This window comes from Bactrocera neohumeralis, chromosome 6, assembly GCF_024586455.1.
Source record: "Bactrocera neohumeralis isolate Rockhampton chromosome 6, APGP_CSIRO_Bneo_wtdbg2-racon-allhic-juicebox.fasta_v2, whole genome shotgun sequence".
NCBI lineage: Eukaryota > Metazoa > Arthropoda > Insecta > Diptera > Tephritidae > Bactrocera > Bactrocera neohumeralis.
In genome coordinates, this window is record NC_065923.1 from 5,265,702 (window position 1) to 5,286,879 (window position 21,178).

General features: G+C 36.1%; 1 protein-coding gene across 1 annotated transcript in view; it reads left to right on the forward strand.

The window, feature by feature from the left end:
• The first annotated feature begins 4,962 nt into the window (after positions 1–4,962).
• LOC126763039 (uncharacterized) overlaps positions 4,963–21,178 on the forward strand; it is a 79,089-nt gene continuing 62,873 nt past the window's right edge. The window contains exons 1-7 of the mRNA XM_050480207.1: positions 4,963–5,156; positions 5,483–5,713; positions 9,183–9,294; positions 12,282–12,439; positions 14,486–15,276; positions 19,050–19,852; positions 20,774–20,894. Of these exons, the coding sequence (XP_050336164.1) occupies positions 5,004–5,156; positions 5,483–5,713; positions 9,183–9,294; positions 12,282–12,439; positions 14,486–15,276; positions 19,050–19,852; positions 20,774–20,894 (2,369 nt within the window). The 5' untranslated portion in view covers positions 4,963–5,003. The remainder of the gene's footprint in view (positions 5,157–5,482; positions 5,714–9,182; positions 9,295–12,281; positions 12,440–14,485; positions 15,277–19,049; positions 19,853–20,773; positions 20,895–21,178) is intronic.

A 21,178-nucleotide genomic window follows, 5' to 3' on the forward strand; every position in this document is an offset into this window, starting at 1 on the left:
ATATATCCTCCTCGCTTTAACGACAGTTTTTCCGTCGAATTGAGTTGTAAATTGGGTTGTGAGTTTTGTTGCATTGTAACAATGATGTAAAAAACCTTAAAGCGAACAGAGCTGTCATAGCTTTACATTTTTAACCAAAAGCTTACAAAATCAACGAAAAGCTGTAGAAAGCAGAAGGAATGGAGTAGTAGAAAACAACAAATGCAGAACATTAGCTGCTCCTTGTCAACACTTTTTATTGTGCCGTCATCAGCTCCTTTCGCTTAGTTGTTTTACCGTTTGATAGCAAGGAAAAGGTACTTACAGTTATGAGCAAATATCCTTGCTTTTTGTAAAAGTCAGAAGCAGCTAACAGATGAAGGATGAAGGTTGAACTGCGCGCCGAAGCAGTAAATGGAAAAGCAGCAATTGGGTAGTGTAAAAATGATAAAAGGAAAATAAGAATGAAATTCAGTGAATCAAAGGCAAATGAAAACTTATTTATTGTGAGACAGAACAATAAGTATTTTGCCAATGAAATTAGATTTCTGTACAACAGAGTATGTAATGAAGCTTGAGGCGATAGCGACAGCATAATGTGCGAGGTGTGGGGCTTGAAACTCAATAATTAATTTATTAATGATACAAATTCTGAGAATAAGAGGTGTTTTGAATCTCAAAACATACGAAAAAAAATGTCCGAAGGGGTTGGTACAATTATTTTACTTAAGTAGTATTAGTTTTATGTCTTTACTAGTCTTGCAGCTAAATTATTTTAGTTTAAATGAACTGTAGTCGGATCACACCAGATATGATCTTGTTCTTCCTTTTTGGCGAAACTTTTCGTAAGCAAATCAAAAATAGTTTTGTCATTATCTTAAGTTTAGTATTTTGAAACCGAAAAAATAAATAAATTTGATGAAGAACAATAAACTATCAGCAGTTAACAATGTGAAAGAAAATATAGCTAATTTTCAAATATTTGCACTAAGTAAAATTTTCAACTGAGGCCTGCATATAAATATTATGTTATATGTAACATGATTAACATGATTTAATTTGAAAGTAATTTAATTAATGTCTTTCACTCTTTTGCCGCTATTTTTGTCGTCTCTTAACTCACCGCTCCGTTCGCTCTGTGAGAGTAATAATAAATAATTTACAGTTTTCTGTGGGAGAAGTAAGGCAACTTAGCTGTAAACTATAATAAACAATGCACGCTGAGGAGAATGAATATACTAAAGGCGCATTGTTCGACTACATATAGCAGCTACATAAATATTATCTGAATATTAAACCAATAAACAGCCAACAATTTTGTGCGCCATTAAAACGTCAATCAAACAGCCGTGCATATACCTCGATTATGTTCATATATCGCTGTTCGTAAGAAACTGTTGCTGGCAATCGAACTGGCATATTTTGTAGTAAATTTTGTGCTAGTCCTGGGGTATATGCCGCTGTTTAATGGCCACAACGATTTTAGAACAGCGAGTTAAATCACTATATTGCCATGATATAATTTACATTACACAGATATGCTTCGTGTAAACATAATCTTTGAAATTATTGCAGTTTTTTGTAATTCGTACTAGATTGGATTTACTCGTGGGCGTTTTATTAGCCCACTTATCGTTAAAAATCTCACCAGATTTCTATTTAAATAAGAAAATAGGTGATATTTAAGTGCGCCACCCAAACTTCTTTTTTATTTCTATGCAAATTTGTCAAACGTTTTCTACTTGTACATTAAATTATCTCACAACGCATGTATGTACATATTTAATATAACTTTTTTTTTATTCAGAGATCCAATTTTACCCACAGTTCTAAAAAATAGGTTTCTTGAGGGATTATTTACACTTGCAAGTTCGAAAATTTACAGAATTTAATATGCTTTATTAATCGTCGGTTCATTAAAAAAATAGAGAAATTTGATTTCCTTGATACCCTAGCCGATCTCCAGCAAAACCTCTGAAAAAAAGGTCTGGCGGTGAGGAATATTTTTCCGCTAAAATTAATTTAAATTCTAAAAACCAAAAAAAAAGAACATATTAATACTAAACTTGATGAATTTTGGTAATGTTTGATTTTTGAAAAAATGTTGGGGTCTCAAAAAAATTCTTAATTAGTAAAAAGATTTACATTTCAGAGTGGCTTTAAAAATCAACATTGTTATCAGCAATTTTATTCTTTTTATTATTAACTGACTAATTAAGCAACAAAGATCGTGTGAAAATTTCCTTTCGGAAAATTGTGCTCGCCGATTCTAAAATCAGCGTTTCGAGAAAAACGTATTTAAATCTTTGGAAGTCGATAGTTTTATAAAAATTCTGCAAATACCCCCATATCTGCTTAGCTATTTACCGAATTAATTTAAAATTTGCGGATAATATTCTCAAAAACATTCGTTAAATAAAAAAATGTATGCCCCTTAAAGCCTGGACGTTTTGAGAGATTTTTCATTAAGTATTTTTCTATGTTCTGGCACACGATTGACGTACAAGATTTTTAGATAAGCCTGAAAGTAGGCAACAAATTGAGAGGAAATGTTGGTTTAATAAAAATGTGATATCTGTATTCCCAACATCAACTGACAATGCAAAAATTTGGAATAAAAATACCTAAGATTTCACTTGACTAATATTCAATTTGTTTATTTTTTAATTTGGCGCCCGAACAAAATTTTGTTTTACTTCTTGATAACACATTCCAGGGATATACTGATATATGGACCCAAATGAAATATGCGATATCTATATGTGGTTATCGTTAAGTTAATTATGCCTCCAAAATGTGTTTTTATGTCTATCGAATCAAATTCATCGTACCACCAGAATTATTGGACAGCAATGTCATTATGGCAGACAAGTATGTATCAACGATTGGTTTTGTTTTAGAAGTTTATGAAGCTATGATAATAAATTGAAGCCGCCGCTTTATTCATATTATGAAGCACTTCATATCAAATCTATGTAAACGTTAAACTATCGTAAAATTCTCTTCCTGTATGCTGCATATTACTATCAGCACACACTCATCAAATAAATCTGCCATAAAAATAAAATTTTATTCTCGCCTTTTCATTATATTTCTCCACACTCTATAAACAACTCACTTATAAATATATATAAAAATATTTTCCAACGCATTCCACACCCCATCGATTTCCTGCTGGGATATGTACTTATAGTTTCAACGTGTGTATGTTAAGTGCACAGTCGGTGTGATTTATAATTGAATAGTTGGGAGAATACCTGTCGTAAATGTTAAACGTCAATTAGTTTATATGATAGCCATTTTAAGCCACGACGGCTTAAAAAGAAGGCACATGTGCATAATAACATAAATGTATTTATTTATATTTTTAGTGTGAACAATGGTGGAAAATCACAAGTGTTTATGCAGACGTTTTCGTATAGCATTCAGGCACAGCATGTCATAAATGGGATTTTGCACTTCATGAGTAGCTAAATAATATTTTTTATGTTTTCAAATTAACTAATCCCGGAATATTTTCACCGATTTTCTAACTGGAAAAAAATTTATTTCAAATAATTATGCTGATGAAGCTTAATTAAATTTTTATTATTCCATTGAAAATTACCTGAATTCCTATACACTCTTTTTTATTTCATTATTTTTTTTGTAATTCAGACAATCCATAATTTCCGTCGAAAATTTATTTACAGCGACCACACACGCTAAGAGTGCTGTGGGAATTCACTTCTAAAATTTTCAAACACTCCATAAAATGTTTAACTTTTGTTTGAGTACAAAACATTGCCAATTCTTTTTCCCTTGTATGCATAAAACGCTGTCTAACATTATTGCCAAAATGATTGCAAATACTCGCTTTGTGTACTCATTATTTTGGCAATCGCGTGCTTGGCGCTCATTGATTAAATTGGCCCAGCGCAACAACAACCACACACGTAAAGCCTTCTTAGGCGGCACAAACAGGTGTAGGAACAACAAGATTAGAAGCACTTGAGTGCCGTATAAACACAACAACAATACCTATACTTGCTTTAGTGTTCATGTGTAGCATTCCGACTCAAAAGCAATAACATTCGCGCTCAATTCGTAGGCATTGACTTTTAGTTGCCTTACTTATTTATGCTCGTGTGTAGTAATTTATACCGTTATCGCTGTTTCGAAAATTTATGTTTGCTTTTATTGATATTTACGGTTAATCGTGATGTCTGCTGTAATCGAATATTTGTGTTTTGCCCGCATACTACCTGTGTTTGGCCCAAAACTACTTTAATTAATGTCGTTAATGGAAATAAATTAAATGATAATTAATGTTATTTATTAAGGTGACACGGAAATCGGTTGTATTTTGTAATTTGGTAAGGTGATTGGCGCAAAACATTTAAATGTCTTGCATTGTCCGAGGCATTGTCTTGGTTTTAAGCGACATTTTTTATTGAAAAGGTAATAGGTAGGATCTGAAAGAATAAGTAGGGGCGAATATCATGAAATGCCACCATGCATAAATTACTCATAAAGGCATCTGAAATTTCTAAAATCTACCTGATGACGAAGCTGCTTTGTTTTAACGAATATGATTGGAAGACTTTCTCTTCCGATATCTGCTATATTCCAAGAATTTGTTGAAAATAATGAACTTACAATTTCTAATTCCTTCAAAATCGTTGAAAAATATTTCCTAACCAATTTCCATACATCCTACATCACTTTTCCACCAACGTGAATACCACTGTACTATATTATCGGAATTTTATGTTCTACACAGCGTATAAGTAACCAAAACCATACGGGTTGAAATAGCTCACAATCTATGAAGCTTGCTTTGTTGGGATCAAAGATGTTATTTCACATAAATATCTTGAAAGAATTACTGTTACGTTGCACTTCATACCACGCACCAAAGCAATCGCTACTTTTATCTTTTATTAAGCATTCACTTTCAATTGCTAAAAATAGCATTCTGCTTTCGTTTACTCTTAGGACGCTGCGCCGCTTCGTGAATACGACCAACCCATTTTGACAGCAGCATGACGACATCCACAACCGCCACTGCCGCAGCCTCGGCACAGATCTTTCGTTCGCTGTCATCGGAGAGCCAGAAAAATGATTGGTCCAAGCGTTTGTCGTTGCGCGGCATGCGGCGCGGTGGCAGTGCCGGCAGCAGCAACATCAGCAAAGAGGTAAGTACTTACCCACACACACATATACCGCTTGTAATAGTAAGTGCACTCCAAAGTGCAGACACCATTAACAAGCCTGCACATAATATGTTTTACAATGTTTGGCGAGCTTGTCGATTTCTCTTCCACTTGACAGCGACGAACGACGTTCGCGTTCGCTTTTATCTTACTTCTTGACTCATGACAGACAAACAGTGGCAGCGCTGTGTGGCCTTGTCTGCAAATAATGTTGAATTGTCAGTTAAGCTTTCTCCATTTGTGGAAATTTTAAGAGAAAGCTTTTGAAGAAATTAATTTTGCTTTATTCTTGTATTTATTCTCTCGAGGAACCGAAGATCAAGCACAAATTCTTTAATCGCTCTTCCTCGTTGAAGCATGCTAGCGCTTCAAAGGCCACAATGGAACTTCAAACGCCATCACAACAATCATCACACCAACAATTGGTGCAACAGAACTCGGCCGCGACGCCGAAAAAGTCAAACTGGGAGGTAATCGAACATTTTAACACCAGCAGCACCAAGGGCGGCAAGGCGGTAGTGAGTAGCAGTCTAATAGCGGTAAGTAAATACCGTCCATAATCAGAACTACTAAATGCTAGTAACTACTAAATGCTAGTTTTATATCAGATTGGTGTGTTTGTTCTTTTCTGTCGGATTTTGGGAAAACATTATTAATATTATATTTTAATTTTCGGGAACAGGGAAGTGATTCCACCTTTCCATTCAGATCGTGAAATTTTCGAGACTTATCGCGTGTTCATCAGTTGAGATTGGACAGAGCTCCTATTAGTTATCAGATATGTTTCCTACACGAATGGGAGGTCCAGGTGACCAAGAGTACACCGAAACGGATATTCGAGCCCTTATTACTTGCCAGAACGGTTTCAACAAGGGTACCTTGCTTTGTTTTCTGCTATTCCTTTATCTTTCCATTTGGTTCAAAATGGTTGATTTGAATCGAAATCAAGTTCAAACAATCCCTTTTCTATTAAGAAAATTCAACTTTTTCTTTCAATTAAGCTCTCAATATTTCAACCAAAACAATTTTGTCTTCTGATCTATTCATTATTCTATCAGTGCACCAAATTAATGCCCCACTTCTGCTTCATATATGTACTTGATTTCTTCTAGTAATATATGGAGAGTAAGAACCAATTATCGAAACCCATCAAAGTAGAATTGTTGTATTACATAGTGGATTTCCAGGATTCAGCAATTAGTATTCTTTCAATTGATTTATACTCATAAATTTTGTGTCTAGTTAACACTTTAAAAATATATAATACCGGATATAAACTTTCGGAGCTCGTTCGTCTAATCACTGAAAGTTTATTTGTTCGAAGAGAAATTCTTTCAAAATTCAAAACTTTCGGCTACATTGAGAACTAATCTCTTTGTCTGCGAGAAGCTTGTGTCTTAGTTCATTAATTGAATCAGCTGACTTCTTTCACTCTGCTGGCACGAAATATAGTGTAGCACGTAAACCTCTCAGTTTCTTGCCACTAAATCAAAGCTTGACCCAAAATAGAAAGAGTTTGTCGGCAAAGTGTCTCAACTTGTTGAACAACTGCCAAGTTTTGTTTATTTTCGCATAACATATTGCTTCCACGGTCGCATCTACGATTATGCGTGTGTGTGTGCGCCTCAATTGTTTGTGTGTGTGTGTGTGTGTTGGTAGTTCAAGCAAGCTGTGCGCAAGTTTAACAAGTTTTGACAGACAATTCCCAAGGTCATAACTACCCGGCGCAGCGGGAGCAGAGCAATTGAAGTGTGCTGAGATTGCTTAAGTGCGTGTGCGAAACACCGCACACACACACAGACATGAGCGGGTGAACACACTAAATATTTATGTTTATGCGCTTGTGCGCTGGCACGCAGATGACAGTAGGTGTAACGAACGATGAGCATATTATACAAATTTAAATTGACTTTTATTAAAATTTAATGACAGCAATTTGCTAAACTTATGCGACAGTTAAAACGGGCAACAACAAAAACAAAAGAGCAACCAAACTGGCTACTAAACAAAACAACTTATAAGGGTTATCTTGCTCTTGTGTCGTTGTTGGGTAATTTGAATAAATAGCATGCTTGGCATGGTGAGTGAAGATTGAAAATGGGTCTGAAAGATTCGCGCTTAAAGAAAATGTCTTAAAAGCAGATTGAGGAATGCGAGTGACAATAAGTGATTTTTTAAATTCAAACAATCGTTGTTTAGTTAGTAATTCAAGTTATTCATGTCAGGCACTTACAGTCCGCTTGAAGGCACTTAATTCCTAGACTGAAATTATCCCAAATTTCACATTCTCAAATCGGTTTCCGCGTAACTTTCTTAGTGTATAGGAACTTTATTAAAGTGAATTTATATTAATTATAAACGACGGATCTTTGACAGTATTCACAGTGAATTAGTGAACTCATTCATTAACTCTTATTCTGCGAAAGTTGGCGTGGTTCGTGAAAATTGAGTAACCCTCCCACGAATAACCCACTGCTTCTGATGAAAAATAAAGGACAATTTTGGTTTTTAGTACATATTTCAGGTCAATTGATAGGTGGCGCTGCTAGAATTAAATTCATATGATTTTTAGTTAGCTCTGGGCTTGAAGAGGCGCGTGTATAAATTTGACAGCTGTCGAGTCATTAGTTTGTGAATTATACAAAGTTGAGTGAAGCAACTTTTGTTATTGTAAAAAATGGATATAAAGAAATATCGAGTGTTGATAAAATATTGCTTTGGGAAGGGAAAGAATACAGTTGAAACAAAAACTTGACTTGACGATTTTCGAGACACTGGTCCATTAAAATCAACCATCAAAGAGTTAGCTGAGTTTAGACGTGGTGAAATGAGCACCGAAGACGGTGAACGCAGTAGACGTGCAAAAGAAGTTATTACCGCTGAAAGTATTAAAAAAATTCACCAAATAATTTTGGATGACCGTAAAAGGAAGTTGTTCGAGATAGCAGGCACTTTAAGGATATCAAGTGAACGTGTACATCATAGCATTCGCGAATATTTGGGTATAAAAACCTTTTTGCAAAGTGGCTGGCGCGCAAGCTCACTTATGTGTGACAATGGATGAAACATCAATCTCTCCGAAGTACAGAGGACTACACTATGAATCCACTCCAAAGCGTTGAAAACCGCAACAGTCAGCGGGTAAGGTTATGACGCCTTATTTTGGGATCCCCATTGAATAATTTTTATTGAAAAAAGTATTAACCTGTGGTATTATAATATATTCTCATAAAGATTTTAGGTTTCTGACCTTACTTAAAATAAAATTTTATGGACTTATCAATATTAAATCTTACTTAATGAATTGAGGTTTCATAAATCCAAACATAATTTTTTTGTATTTCCCGGGATCGCTCAACTCCTATACAGTATATAGTTGAAAAAATATTTGTTTTTGTTTCTTTTATAGTTACTTGTGAAGCCATGAAGCATTTATGGCATCTGGTTATAACAGATTGACTTTTTAAATATTATTATAGAAATTATTGCACTAGGGTCCACAGTAAATACAGTATAGAGGACAGTGATGAAAATGGCTTCTTAGGAGCCAAATATTGTTTAATAAGCTTCGCCCGTCTATGTGAATCTGTGTGGCAATATAGCTTACAAGTATATCAGTTTATGCCAAAAAAGTTTTATGCTGAAATAGAAAAAAAATCGCAGAAGTTTCTTCTTATCTTTCCGTTGCAGTAAATAATAAAGACTGAGATGCAATCTCCATTATATCGTTCTGTTATACTCTGCTCTCTTTTGTGAATATAACTTGGCAAAGCAAAGCTTTCTTAATCGGTGTGTTCAAGCGCAAAACTATGCTTTTGCAAATATATAGTTGAGAATTTATTTATGAAATTTATTGAGCAGTATATTGCCAATATTTATCTGGTGTGGTATAGTTTTGGAATAACTACTACTTTTTGCAATTTTGTTATTCAATAAAAAAAACTATGAGCGAATGCAAATATTTATTCAACATTTATCTTATCATAAACTGGTTTTTTGTTATTTCAGGCCGGCATAACGCGCTGCAACATAGATGAATCGATCGATTCCACCAACTCCAGTTCAACGTGCCCCAGCCCCATGGTGTATCAGCGCGATGAAACGCATTTACTGCAGCAAAGTAAGCGAACACGTTCAAACAGTTGATTGTGCAATATATTGCATGAAGTATTTTTTATCTCTACATTGAGGATATAAGCGGACTTTTTTATTGAAGTTGGAATTTTTATTGCTCTTCTGCTATGAAATAAATGTTTTCGGTGTTTTATACATATTTTTTGATTTTTAATTGATTTTAACAAATATTGATATTTGAGAATCCGCCTTTTCATCATTTTTGACTCATAGGAAATATCGTTTATTTTTATGATTTGAATTTTGGTGATTAAAATTAGAAATACTTTAAAGTAAAACACTTTTTTCATGCGAAATTTTCTAAAAATTTGATTTGCCTTTATATTTTGGTAACCTAGGAACGTCTAATTTCAAAATACTTTAACAAATGTCTCATTGCAAATGTAAAATGACAATCTAGAACTAGGACAAATCCATATACATTTTCACAGACTAAAATCAATTCCCTAGTTTTCTTCCAATTTGTTTGCTATGCACGCATGCGTAGCTAAAGGATGTGCAGCCTTAACTAATTCACAACTTTAGTAGAAGATAGAATACTTGTATCCTCATAACAATATGCCATTGTTTAGCATATTTCCCAAGGCAACTATTGTAGCTGCGGCAGCAGCTGCCTTAACTCATATGAATATACCGACAATATTTCTGAAAATGCTGTCAGGAAACCTTGCACATGCAAACACACGTCTAAATAAGGGCTTATTTCAGCATTTGCATGCGTTTCCCCTCTGTTTTCCTACCGTTTACAGGATTTTTGCTTTGTTGATGTTTTAATAACAAATTACGGTAGCATTTTATGATTGAATTTTCATAAACTTAATTCCATTGCAAAGGAAGTGCTGACAGCCACACACACTTTGCATTGCTGTAAAGTGTAAATTGTAGTGATTAGTTTGGTAGTTTTGAGAAAATTAAAATTCCGCACAGTAGACGTAAGTAATAGTGACAAGAGACTTTAGAAGAGCTTATTATCCTTTTCAAGGATGCTGCTGAATGTTTCACATGTCATTGTTATAAGTTTTCAGGATATAAGCACATAGCATACTTGAAAATCATTTTAGATTTATGCTTTAGTCCAGCTTAACTGCTGAAATTTTACATAGAGCAGTAAGTGCAATATTAGGCTATGGTGAAACGCTCCAATGGAAAATTCGTGTATTGAATGATAAACAAATGCACACACGAAACTGCCCTGCACTGCTTGCCAAAAATTTGCACGTTTGCCTTTTCGGCATTTGCCCGAGATTGCTTGCGAGCGTGCACTTGCAGTTTGAAGTAATCCGTGCTGCAGGGCGTATACGTAATCATATTTCCAAGTGCTCTTTCTCTTTGCATTTACTCGGATTACTGTGGGAGTATCATTTTTCCATTTTGATTAGTGTTAGTTTCCTTATATTCTTGCAATGTTGTTGTATTCGACGAAAGTGTTGAGTTTAATCAGAGCCTTATAACTCGGGGAAATTAAAAAGGTGACTGTTATGGTTTCCATTGGATTGATGGCAAATTGTTGAAAGATAGCAATTAAAATCAAGTGGTATAGCTGTGATATTAAGTGCTGGAAAAACTATTCAATAAATCAATGTGATTTATATAAATCTAACGCCATAATAGAATAATTTAAAGGCTATGTTTTTCTTCAAAAAAAAAAAAAAAAATTATAATAAATTGAAAAAATTGTAAATTGCTTGCTACGACTCAAAGGAAACCCTTACAGGTTCTGAATCTGCTGTAAGGTTTCTAGTCTTCTCAATATAATATAACGTTTGCTTAGCTTGTAAATATAATGTTGTTGCTTTGATTCTTGAACTCGTTGATTATTGTGGAGGTGATATGGTACTGTACCCATTGACTTGATATTTCCCAACAATCTTTTTAGATAAAATTATGAAAGACATACATTTTTCATAATATTATATGTTTTAAGCTACTCTGAAGTGTAGTTTTTTCAACAAAAGAACGATTTATTGCTTTGGAAAGCTACCAAAAATTAAAACTTTCATTCATCTATAGGTATGTATGTCTAATACACTTTTTTGATCTTTCAGTGTGAGGTAATTTAGGCAAAATAGTTTTCTCAACGCCAGAAAGTTTTTTCCGAGACCATCCTGGCGATCGGCTCTGGGATAATGATAATCCAAAATTTTTGGAAATAAATCGTATGTTTTTGAAGTAAATTAAATTTATTAAATAAAAGGCCTCTACAAAAAACACGTGATTTATCTGACTTGAAAGATACAACCCCCTAAATTGGTTGCATAATACTACTTGGTGCTTTCGAATTAAATAATTTGTAATTATAATGCTTTTAAGTTTTTCAGAAATTACAAATAATTAAAAAAAGATTATAAGTTTACTGCTTGCACTGAAAGATAAACATCATTAGCCTAAATGTAGGCAACGCTTTTCTTAGGTTATTTAAATATTTTTGACAATAACGATTCAATAACAAGTAGTCCGATTAAAGTCATTTTGAGAAGAATGAGTTCCAGTTTGATGCATACGATTATATTTTACCTAAGCGTGGTTATATTTCAAAGTTGCACGTAATGCACTTGTGATTTCTCCGTTATTACGAAAGCGTTTTCAGTTTGTTGCAAATATTAAAAAACTTGCTAAGCTTTTCTATGGTAAATTTCAGTAGAACTCCATCTTGTTTAGGATTTTCAAAGGAAGTCACTAAAGCGAATAACCGTATAAGACTTGTTCCAAATTGCTTTTGTGGTTAAAAGTACACGCGTTTCCCGGATATGCAAACATAAGCGAAAGTAGAAAGTTTGAAGTGCATCGCCAACTTGAATTTACATTTGAATTTGCAAATATACACAGCAACCCAAACACATATCGAACAGACGTACTAGTGTCCTGAATATAGATTTAGTTAACTCATACCATACGCACATATATCTATATCCACTAATGTTTTCTAGTTAGTTTGCTTGTCTGTATAGTTGCCATTTCTTTCTCCCTCAACAGATTTCGAATCGATGGATGGACGCAACACGGAGGTGGGCAGCAATGCAAATGGCACCGGCGGCGGCGTGGGCGGCCTCAGTCCGACGATTTCATTTTGGTTTCGTTTGAATCGTGTTATCCTACGCCTTTGTACAACACATCAATTTAAAAATCTACAGGTACGTATTTACACACATAAGCGAATGTGTGCCGTGCACGTGTGTTTGCATGTGGGGGACGCGTTTGCTCGTCCAACCAATCAACTGTTTACCATGCACTACCGAGACTACTTAGCATGAAAAATATGTAAATTCAAATCGCACGAAGCGACATGGAAGCGGCGCGTGACCAGCGGGGGAAACGGTTGAAGTGCTGCCGGTAATGTGAATGCAAATTGGCAGTTGGCAATTGAGCGTTAATGAATTGTTGTTGTCTGATGGGGTTCCAACAAAATGGAAAATTTAAGTTTTAGGGTCACTTAAATGCATTTTGAAGTTTGAAAAAGGATTTTTACTAGAAAAAATATATAAAAAGTTATTTGAAATTTTGTTTAATATTTCTATAAGTAATATAAAATGTGCCACTCAACAGAAATTATAATGCAAAAAGTTCCATATAGCAGGTATACTCGCATATGAATAACTTTGCCGACAACTATGGCCACACATACGCCAGCTCAAATGCAAACATATTTGCTGCTTATACAAGTACAAATGTACATATATTAACGGCGGTAACATTCTACAAAACCAATTTCCGCTGTGAGCTTATGCTTTCGCCAATGTAATTACATTTCGTTAATGTGTTCACAGCACGTGCTCCGTGAAAGGATAATAGGCCTGCACCGCAACATGTTTACCTTTGCGACCGCAAATGTGTGTGTATTTTCCAGTGGGACTTTCGGGCACTATTTAACGCATATAAGCCTATATATTAATGGTGTTAGTGAAATTAGCACGAATTCATAGCAGTAAACTAGGGTCAACTGAAGTGGGCGTTAACGAGCGCTCGATTATATTATAGAAGCCGAAGCTACTTCTGCTACTTGATTATTTGAGGGTAGAGATTGTGGGCTGAGTGTAAAGCAAAGCTGTTCATAATTGCTTGTTTTCGAAGTGTACATATGCCGAAATTAGTGGATTTTAGTAGTCAAATCATTTATGAATCTAATTTTGTTTGGAGCGTACTTGAATGGGTGTAGATATTATTAGTTTGTACACATATTTCATACATGATTGCCGTCGCGAGGTTGATGATGGATAAAAATCTGTTAGTCTTCAGATTATTTGAAAGTTTGGAATCTTCTTTTTGCTTTCAGATAAGTACAGTATTGCATAAAGTTCTCAAATACCTATAAGGTATATCTCTAAAACATCTCAAGAGGCAGCTAAATAAAATTGCATTTATTTATCCTACTCTTTATGGGTTTCAATGATCTTTTCTATTTTCATATAGTTTGAGAGTTGAAAAGTTGAAAACTCTTACATATCGAAAATTTTGCCAAAAATAGGTCTATTGATAGACCAAAGCCGACAAATTGTGAGTGCAAAAAAAAAAAAACATAGAAAAAGAAAAATGAAATATAATATATTGGGTAGTCGAAAAAGTCTTTACGTATTTTGCCAATAGTTGTCGTTGCAATCGTATATCTTCATGAATCAAAATAATATTAAGAATGGATGTACTTCTTGCTTCCTCAACTCCGTGCACGTTAAAATAGTAATCTCGGTGGCCACATTTCCTATACATATAGGAATATACATAAACTAGTTTTAATTTCGTTTCAGCCATTTAAATCATGCTTGAATACCTAAGCCAATCTTGAATATGTTAAGTTTCTTCGCTCTACTTCTCTGAACCATTCTGCAACAGCCCTTGCTCTATTCAATTACTTATCCTTCGCTTCACATAATTTCCCAGCTAGTTTATCTGCAAAGCTGTCTATTCTATTATGTAGTTTATGTAGTTTTGCAAGTAGCCCGTAGAGCAAATACTTTCCCAAGCGTCTAACTTCATTGCGAAAGTTTAACGCAATTGGCAGTCGGTGGCTTAAGAGGCGGGGGAGGCGGCTGCCGCCAGAAATGTTTTCCGTGTTACTAATTCCGCAACACACTTTTTGCTGCTTCAAACTTTTCCACTTTACGTATTATGCAAGTATGTATGTATGTGTATGTGTGCATGTATCCATTGAGCTCACCGCAGCGCGCACTTTGCTTTCATTGCAGGTGGAAATGCTTTATCAGCGCTACTTTCTGCGCATGAATCAGAGCAACACGACGCACATTCTGGCGTTGCTGCTGGCGTTGATTGTGGCTTTGTCGAGCGCGCAAATCGTCTTCACCACGCTGCAGCTGCGTCGCAGCACGACAGGAACAACTTTCGCCAGAACGAACGACACGCGCAACAATGCGGCTAACGGCATGAGTGGCGATGGTGGCAGCCACACTGTTGCTGGTGGCGCCGGTGGCAGTGGCGTTGCCATCGGCGTGAGTAATGGCAGCGCGACAGCGGCAACCTCAATTTTAACATTAACGGAAATGGGCAATCACCAGGCGCAACTCTTAAGCCGACATTCGGTCCCAACTGACGCTACGCTGCGCGGGTCCCCAGCGCAGCCGTTGTTCGGGCATGTAATCGTTGGTGATATTGCTGATGGCTTAGGCACGACAGTGAAAATTAGCGCACAACAATTTGTGGCAAGTGCGGCATTCAAGCAAACTCCAACATTACCACCAACATTATCATCGGTTACATTACCGCCGTTACGCCCAGCCACCACCATTGCACCGCCTATAACCACGAAATCATCAACTTACCTGCCGTATGCGGCACAAGACTGGCGTGATCCGCAAATTTTCGTCGCACCTCTGCCACTCAGCGAACGCGTTGCATATGCAGTCGATCGACGTACCAGCTCGTGGTGGTGGCTGCAAGCGCCAGCGGCTTTTAAGCGCCTTAAACGTAAATACTATCAACACAGCCATTGGCCGAAGTTGCATCGCTTCAAGCGTTCCAGGTGAGTACTCATTTATAGATTGCGCATAATGGAAACTGCTGTTGTTGCTTATAGCTTTCTAATATGAATTTGTTAAAACGAACTTAAGCAAGTGATTTATTTGGTTTGTGCAATGCAGTGAGATTACGCTGTAATTTTTTAATGTAGCTTATTATTCAGTAGCTTTTCAAGTGTCCAGAGAAAGTCCGCAGTTACACGTAGTAATGATTCGGAGGCTTCAGGAGTACATGTGATGAAGTCAAATTAGTGCCTTATAGTTTCTTTCCAAGAATTTGAGATAAGTTCAATTGACTTACTATTTTCACTGGATTGCTTACTTCGTTGCCTCTACATTTTTGAGTTTTCCTCCTACCGTAACAACCGATTGCGCTGACGCCATTAGACCGACCCCAAGCTCTAAAGCGATTCTGACAAGATAATATAATAAAATAGTATAATACATTATATGATATATGTATGTATGTAAGAATTTATAGTGTCTATATGTATTAACGCTGCTGGAAATCACAAGTTATTGCGACATTTCTCTCAAAATACCAACATACCGCAATTATATAGAATTTCATGAGCTTGAGCTTTTACTGAACAGAGAAGCAACAACGATTGGGTTTTCTACGCGGAGAATTTGACTTTTAAAACAAATTTATGAGTTACGCGATATGAAAAATCTATTTTTACATTCTCTTTGTTATACCACCAACAACCGTTGGCATGAAGCGTGGGAGCCCGCGCATAAATTTCCGCGATAAGATTCGAAATGCCGCAGAGACGTCAATAAATATTAGGCGGCAAAAGCAAATTCCAGAAAAGGTTGACATTTAGGGCCGTTAAAAAGAATTAAAGTGAAAAATATGAATAAATCCAATGGTGGCGCAGCAAATAGGAAATGTTGTGGAAAAGAAGAACGGAGCAGACAATAATTCAATTTACTTTGACTTGAGTAACTGTGAATAAAAGTAAAAAAAGGAGAATGTGCATAAAATATGGCCTTTCGCTGGGGTTACAAATCGCTATTGACATATAAACACTATAACCAAATGAAAGTGAAATATATTTTCAATGGAATTGGTTAAATCAAATAGCTAAATAAATTTAAACCTTTAACTGGATTTAAAATTGCGGCAAGGTATGTTAAACTGCATATTAAAGCGAGATTATTTTGTACAACCCAAAGAGATTAGTTCACTCATTTTCAGTCATCATTGAGTCAAATTTTTGATATAATAAGATGCGAAATAATGACCTTAATCTTTAATATCTCAACCCGAGACTAGCGAATCGATAAGAGCGCAATGTAACCGTTTCAAAGCAAGCCAACTCTCACAGACAGAAAATTATCTCAAAGCCGCTCTGTTATCACTAAAAATGCCAAAATTCAGATGAAAGGCGACGCTTATGTGCATAGCCCAGACAATTGTACATATCAAATGCAAGCGTAGGCTGGGCGACCAAAAAGCACATATTTGCTTTAACATTATGTTATAAATACAGTTACCCAGCAAAAAATTACAAAAAGGAATGCTGCTTTGATATGATAAGCCGGTCAGAAAAATAAGCAGGGATATTTTTATGCTCTCGCAACATGTTGCTACAAAGTATAATAGTTTTGTTCACCTAACGGTTGTACATATCACCTAACACTATGTATTCGACATAGACATAGGGTTATTTATAGATTAATCATCAGGATGACGAGACGAGTTGATATCCGGGTGACTGTCTGCCTGTCCGTCCGTCCGTAACTTGAGTAAAAATATAGATAACTTGATGAAACTTGGTATGCAAACCAAATTCTCAAACCTTGGCAAAAAAATTAAGAGTTCCTAGATGGGCGTACTCGACCACTGCCACGCCCGTAAACACCATGAACTGAAAACCTACAAAGTGCCATAACTAAGCACTAAATTAAGATCTAAAACTCTAATTTGGCACAGGGGATCGCAGTAGCAAGGCCACCTGTGGGCAAAAATTTTGAAAAAGTGGGCGTGGCCCCGTCATCTAATAAGTCTGATGTATGTATATATCTCTTAAACCACATAAGCTACAGCAACCAAATCTACCTAGTGCAATTATTATAAGAACACCTACCGACGTTGTGAAAATGGATGAAATCAGATAAAAACTACGCTCCCTCCCCATATAGCGGTACTGTATATAAAAGCGTGATATATCAAGAACTAAATAAAATTGGACGATGGGCGTGGCATCGCCCCCTTTTGAATGCAAACACATATCGCGAGGCCTGCTCGAACGATTTCTACAAAAATACACATGGCATTCTTCTGGCGGTTTTATGCTAGAATGTAAAAGTGGTCGAAATCGGACTACAGCAGCGCCTACATGCCATATAACTCAATTTTAAATTCCATTAGATTCTTTCCTTACGAGTGAACAAAGAGAGCGTGTACTTCCCTGGTATCAATTCTTGCAAGTTGCTAGAATATGAAATATTCGGTTGCACCCGAACTTAGCTCTTCCCTACTTGTTATATTTGTTGTTGTTGTGCATGTCAGTTGGCAAACTAAACGGGTCATAATTTCTTGTGAGAATTAACTTTCTGACATATCACAGGCTTTCTATATTTGCACACATTCTTCACCAACTCCTGCCGCTCTCGCAATAGCAAGGGAGCGCCTTCAGTGTCAGACTTTTTCAGGCCTTTGGCTTTGGCTTTCTGTGTATCTGGCTTCATTTCAAAAGTGCTGAATTATTTATTAATGCCTTCTGGACGCTCTGCACGTTTTGAAATATTGTTTGTTGTTGTTTTAGTACATGAAAGAAAACCAACATATTTTTTATAACAGTATACTCAATGGCTATTTGCTTAAATTCTTTGTGAATTCCATTTTTCTATGTTTTTCTATGGTTTGATTATAATTCCTTAATAATTTGAGCAAATTTTTTTCTGTACTTCTTCTTCATCTTTATTTGCGTAGACACCGCTAAAGCGGTTATAGCCGAATTTACAGCAGCGCGCCAGTTATATTAAAAATTGAACTTCTAAAAATGCTTTTTTTGAACTAGTTTATTTTCAGTTGGTAGAGAGGGATCTATATGTAGCTGTAGACAAACATTCTTTAGACTACTTTGTTGTCTCACTGGTGTATTGATACAAATAATAGCCGTTTGAGCCGTTTCCTATTAGTTACCACTAACAACGGATATGTCTCTTGCACTTGTATAGTTGTTGCCTGGGCTCACGTAATACTGTCATTGGTAGAAAGTAATAATAAAAACTTATATTTTGCTCATCTATTTATTTCGATTGGTATTTATTTGGCTTTGATTTTCAACAGAATACAAATTCATTGGCTCATGAGCTGTTAATGTTTCTTAGAAAAGTCTTTTTTAATAATTTGTGAAACTTACAAGCTTTTCAAAAATCCATTAGCTTAATTTAAGCACCTTAAGTATAGGTTAAAAGGTCGGTCCAAAAACATATCCCATTTGGACAGTTGAGAACGCTGGTCTATTTGATACCCGAAGCCGTGGACTCACATTTGCAGTGGTGTAAAAGCCCTGTTATTATTAATTGTTCTGTAACATATGATGCTGATCCACTTTAACTTTTTCATTTACTCAGCCTTCTTCTTGCAACAAATATGCCATGTTATGCAATATAAATGTTTGCAGTTAATTTTATTTATTACTCTATGACAAATGATGCAGTAATTCATTTATATGCCCTTATATATGCACACATACTTATATACTGATATATAAATCTGATTTACGTGCTTGGTGTTCTTTCTTTCCAACCTCGATCAATACAGATTGAAATCATTACATTACAACAATAAACTGCTAGCAGAGCATAACGCAGCGGCAAGTGTGGAGATGGAACATCGACAACCGACGACGAGGCGAGTGCGAATTATGCGACGCAAGCGAAATCACAGCAATGCTCTGGGAATGCCATGGCATGTGCGGGGCTTTGCGCGGCAACAGGAGCCATCATTGCCCGAATATACTAGTTATACGAGACTGATAAAGCGACACGAGCACGCGAGCCGATTAGCTGCGCCCATGAAATACGAGCAACAATTGGCAGCAGGACCTAGTATAAGTGAAGCGACAGCGGAAGTCACAACGAATGACGGCGAGAACTCACTTGACGCGGGAAAAAATAATGAAAAGATTTATACAAACAACCATAACAACAACAATTACAAACAACATATGGCACGTACTGTTGATGAAGTGGAGTATAGCGTGCGCAGCAATGGAAATGTGACAACGACAATGACGACCGGGCACTACGACGCCATAAATGAGCACACGCTGGACAATGCAACCAACACAATTGCGGCAGCAACAGCAAGAGCTGATGAGTCTATGCTAGCGAATGCTGGCGGTGGCAAACGTATAGCAAATCTGCTAGCTGCGAAAGCTTCATTAGAGCAACGACAGCAAGTCGAGCCGTCGGCAATGCCCGGTGATGTGGAAGAAATCACAGCTGCGCCCGGAAATGTCGCATACCCCGACTTGCGTCTGCTGCTCGAAACGCTGTCAGCGATTGATGAACGTGTACTGGTCTTCCTTGTGGTGATGACAATTTGTGTGCTGGTCTATGCATGTGAGTACACACTTGTACTAGGTAGAGGGACCAATAAGCGTGTCACCAGTATGAAGCGAAAAGTGGTTACCTCGTTGTGTCAGGGTTTGGGAAATGAAGGCTGTGAGGGTCACAAATCAGTTGAAAGCAAATTTCTAAAATGTCAGCTCTTGCTTTTAGCACAAAGCGTGTTTTACTGTTATGTGGGGCTCTTCAGAATTTGTTGTAAGTGAGTGAGTTTTTTTTGTAGGAGAAAATGTTAATAAAGATGCAGGGCTTATAGTATTGTAGCCGTGAGCTATAAAGTTATGAACGAAGCTCCTATGTAGTATATGGAATTAGTAAACATAATAAAAAATGGATACGATATTTACGATCCATACACAGAATAATAATTATCATCTGATCAAAGTTGACCTGGACTAAGAAAAGTATACTATAATTTCACATATCCGTACCGTTTACGCGCTCAGTCCGGGTCAAACTTGATCACATAATAGAACAATATACTATTATATGTAACGATATTTCTAAGTAGATGTAGGAACAAAAAAATCTTCAGAACACGAAGGGACTCGAAGAAGCTCAGAAGTATTCAAAGGTTTTTAAAAGCACGCAAAATTACTGACAATTTTCTTATATATTTTTTTTTGAGATTTATTCAAAGTAAGTAACATAGCCCTAGATATATAATAGTTAAGTCATAGTATGCAGTTCCACATAAATTAATAACTCGGAAGTCATTACGTCCATTTTCACATTTGAAGTGGTCAATATAGTACTAATAAATTTCCGTCTAAAGTTTAATTTCCATTTTGCATGCAACATGCGAAACCCATAACACAATTCAAGCGAACTCAATTAAATCATATGGAAAATTTTATTGTGCAATATTATTTACTTATTTATTTTAATTTAATTTCTATTTGCCATCTGCTGCAGCACTATTGTGCATACTCTCGAAGCCGGCAATGAATGAGATCTTCCTGGTGCTGGTGTCTTATGTAATTGTGGGCACATTTGTTGCCATCGAAATCGCCGTCGGCTATGCGACGTTGCCAAGGTGAGTATATTGACTATTGAACAGCGATTGCTTTATCGCAAACGTGGCTTCCATTATATGTACCGATCGTGGGTGCATATGTGTATTTGTATTTGTATATATGTGTGAAGTGTACATTTATAAGTGTGGACTTGTTTTGTTGCTATAAATAGCACACACATTTGATTTTCTTGTTCATGTTCAGCTTATGAGCACTTTTGTACTCATGATAGTTGGAGTGTGGGCGGAGTTTATGAGTATAATAAGCTGCTGATTGCGTTTGGTTGCATTTAATATGCTACAGT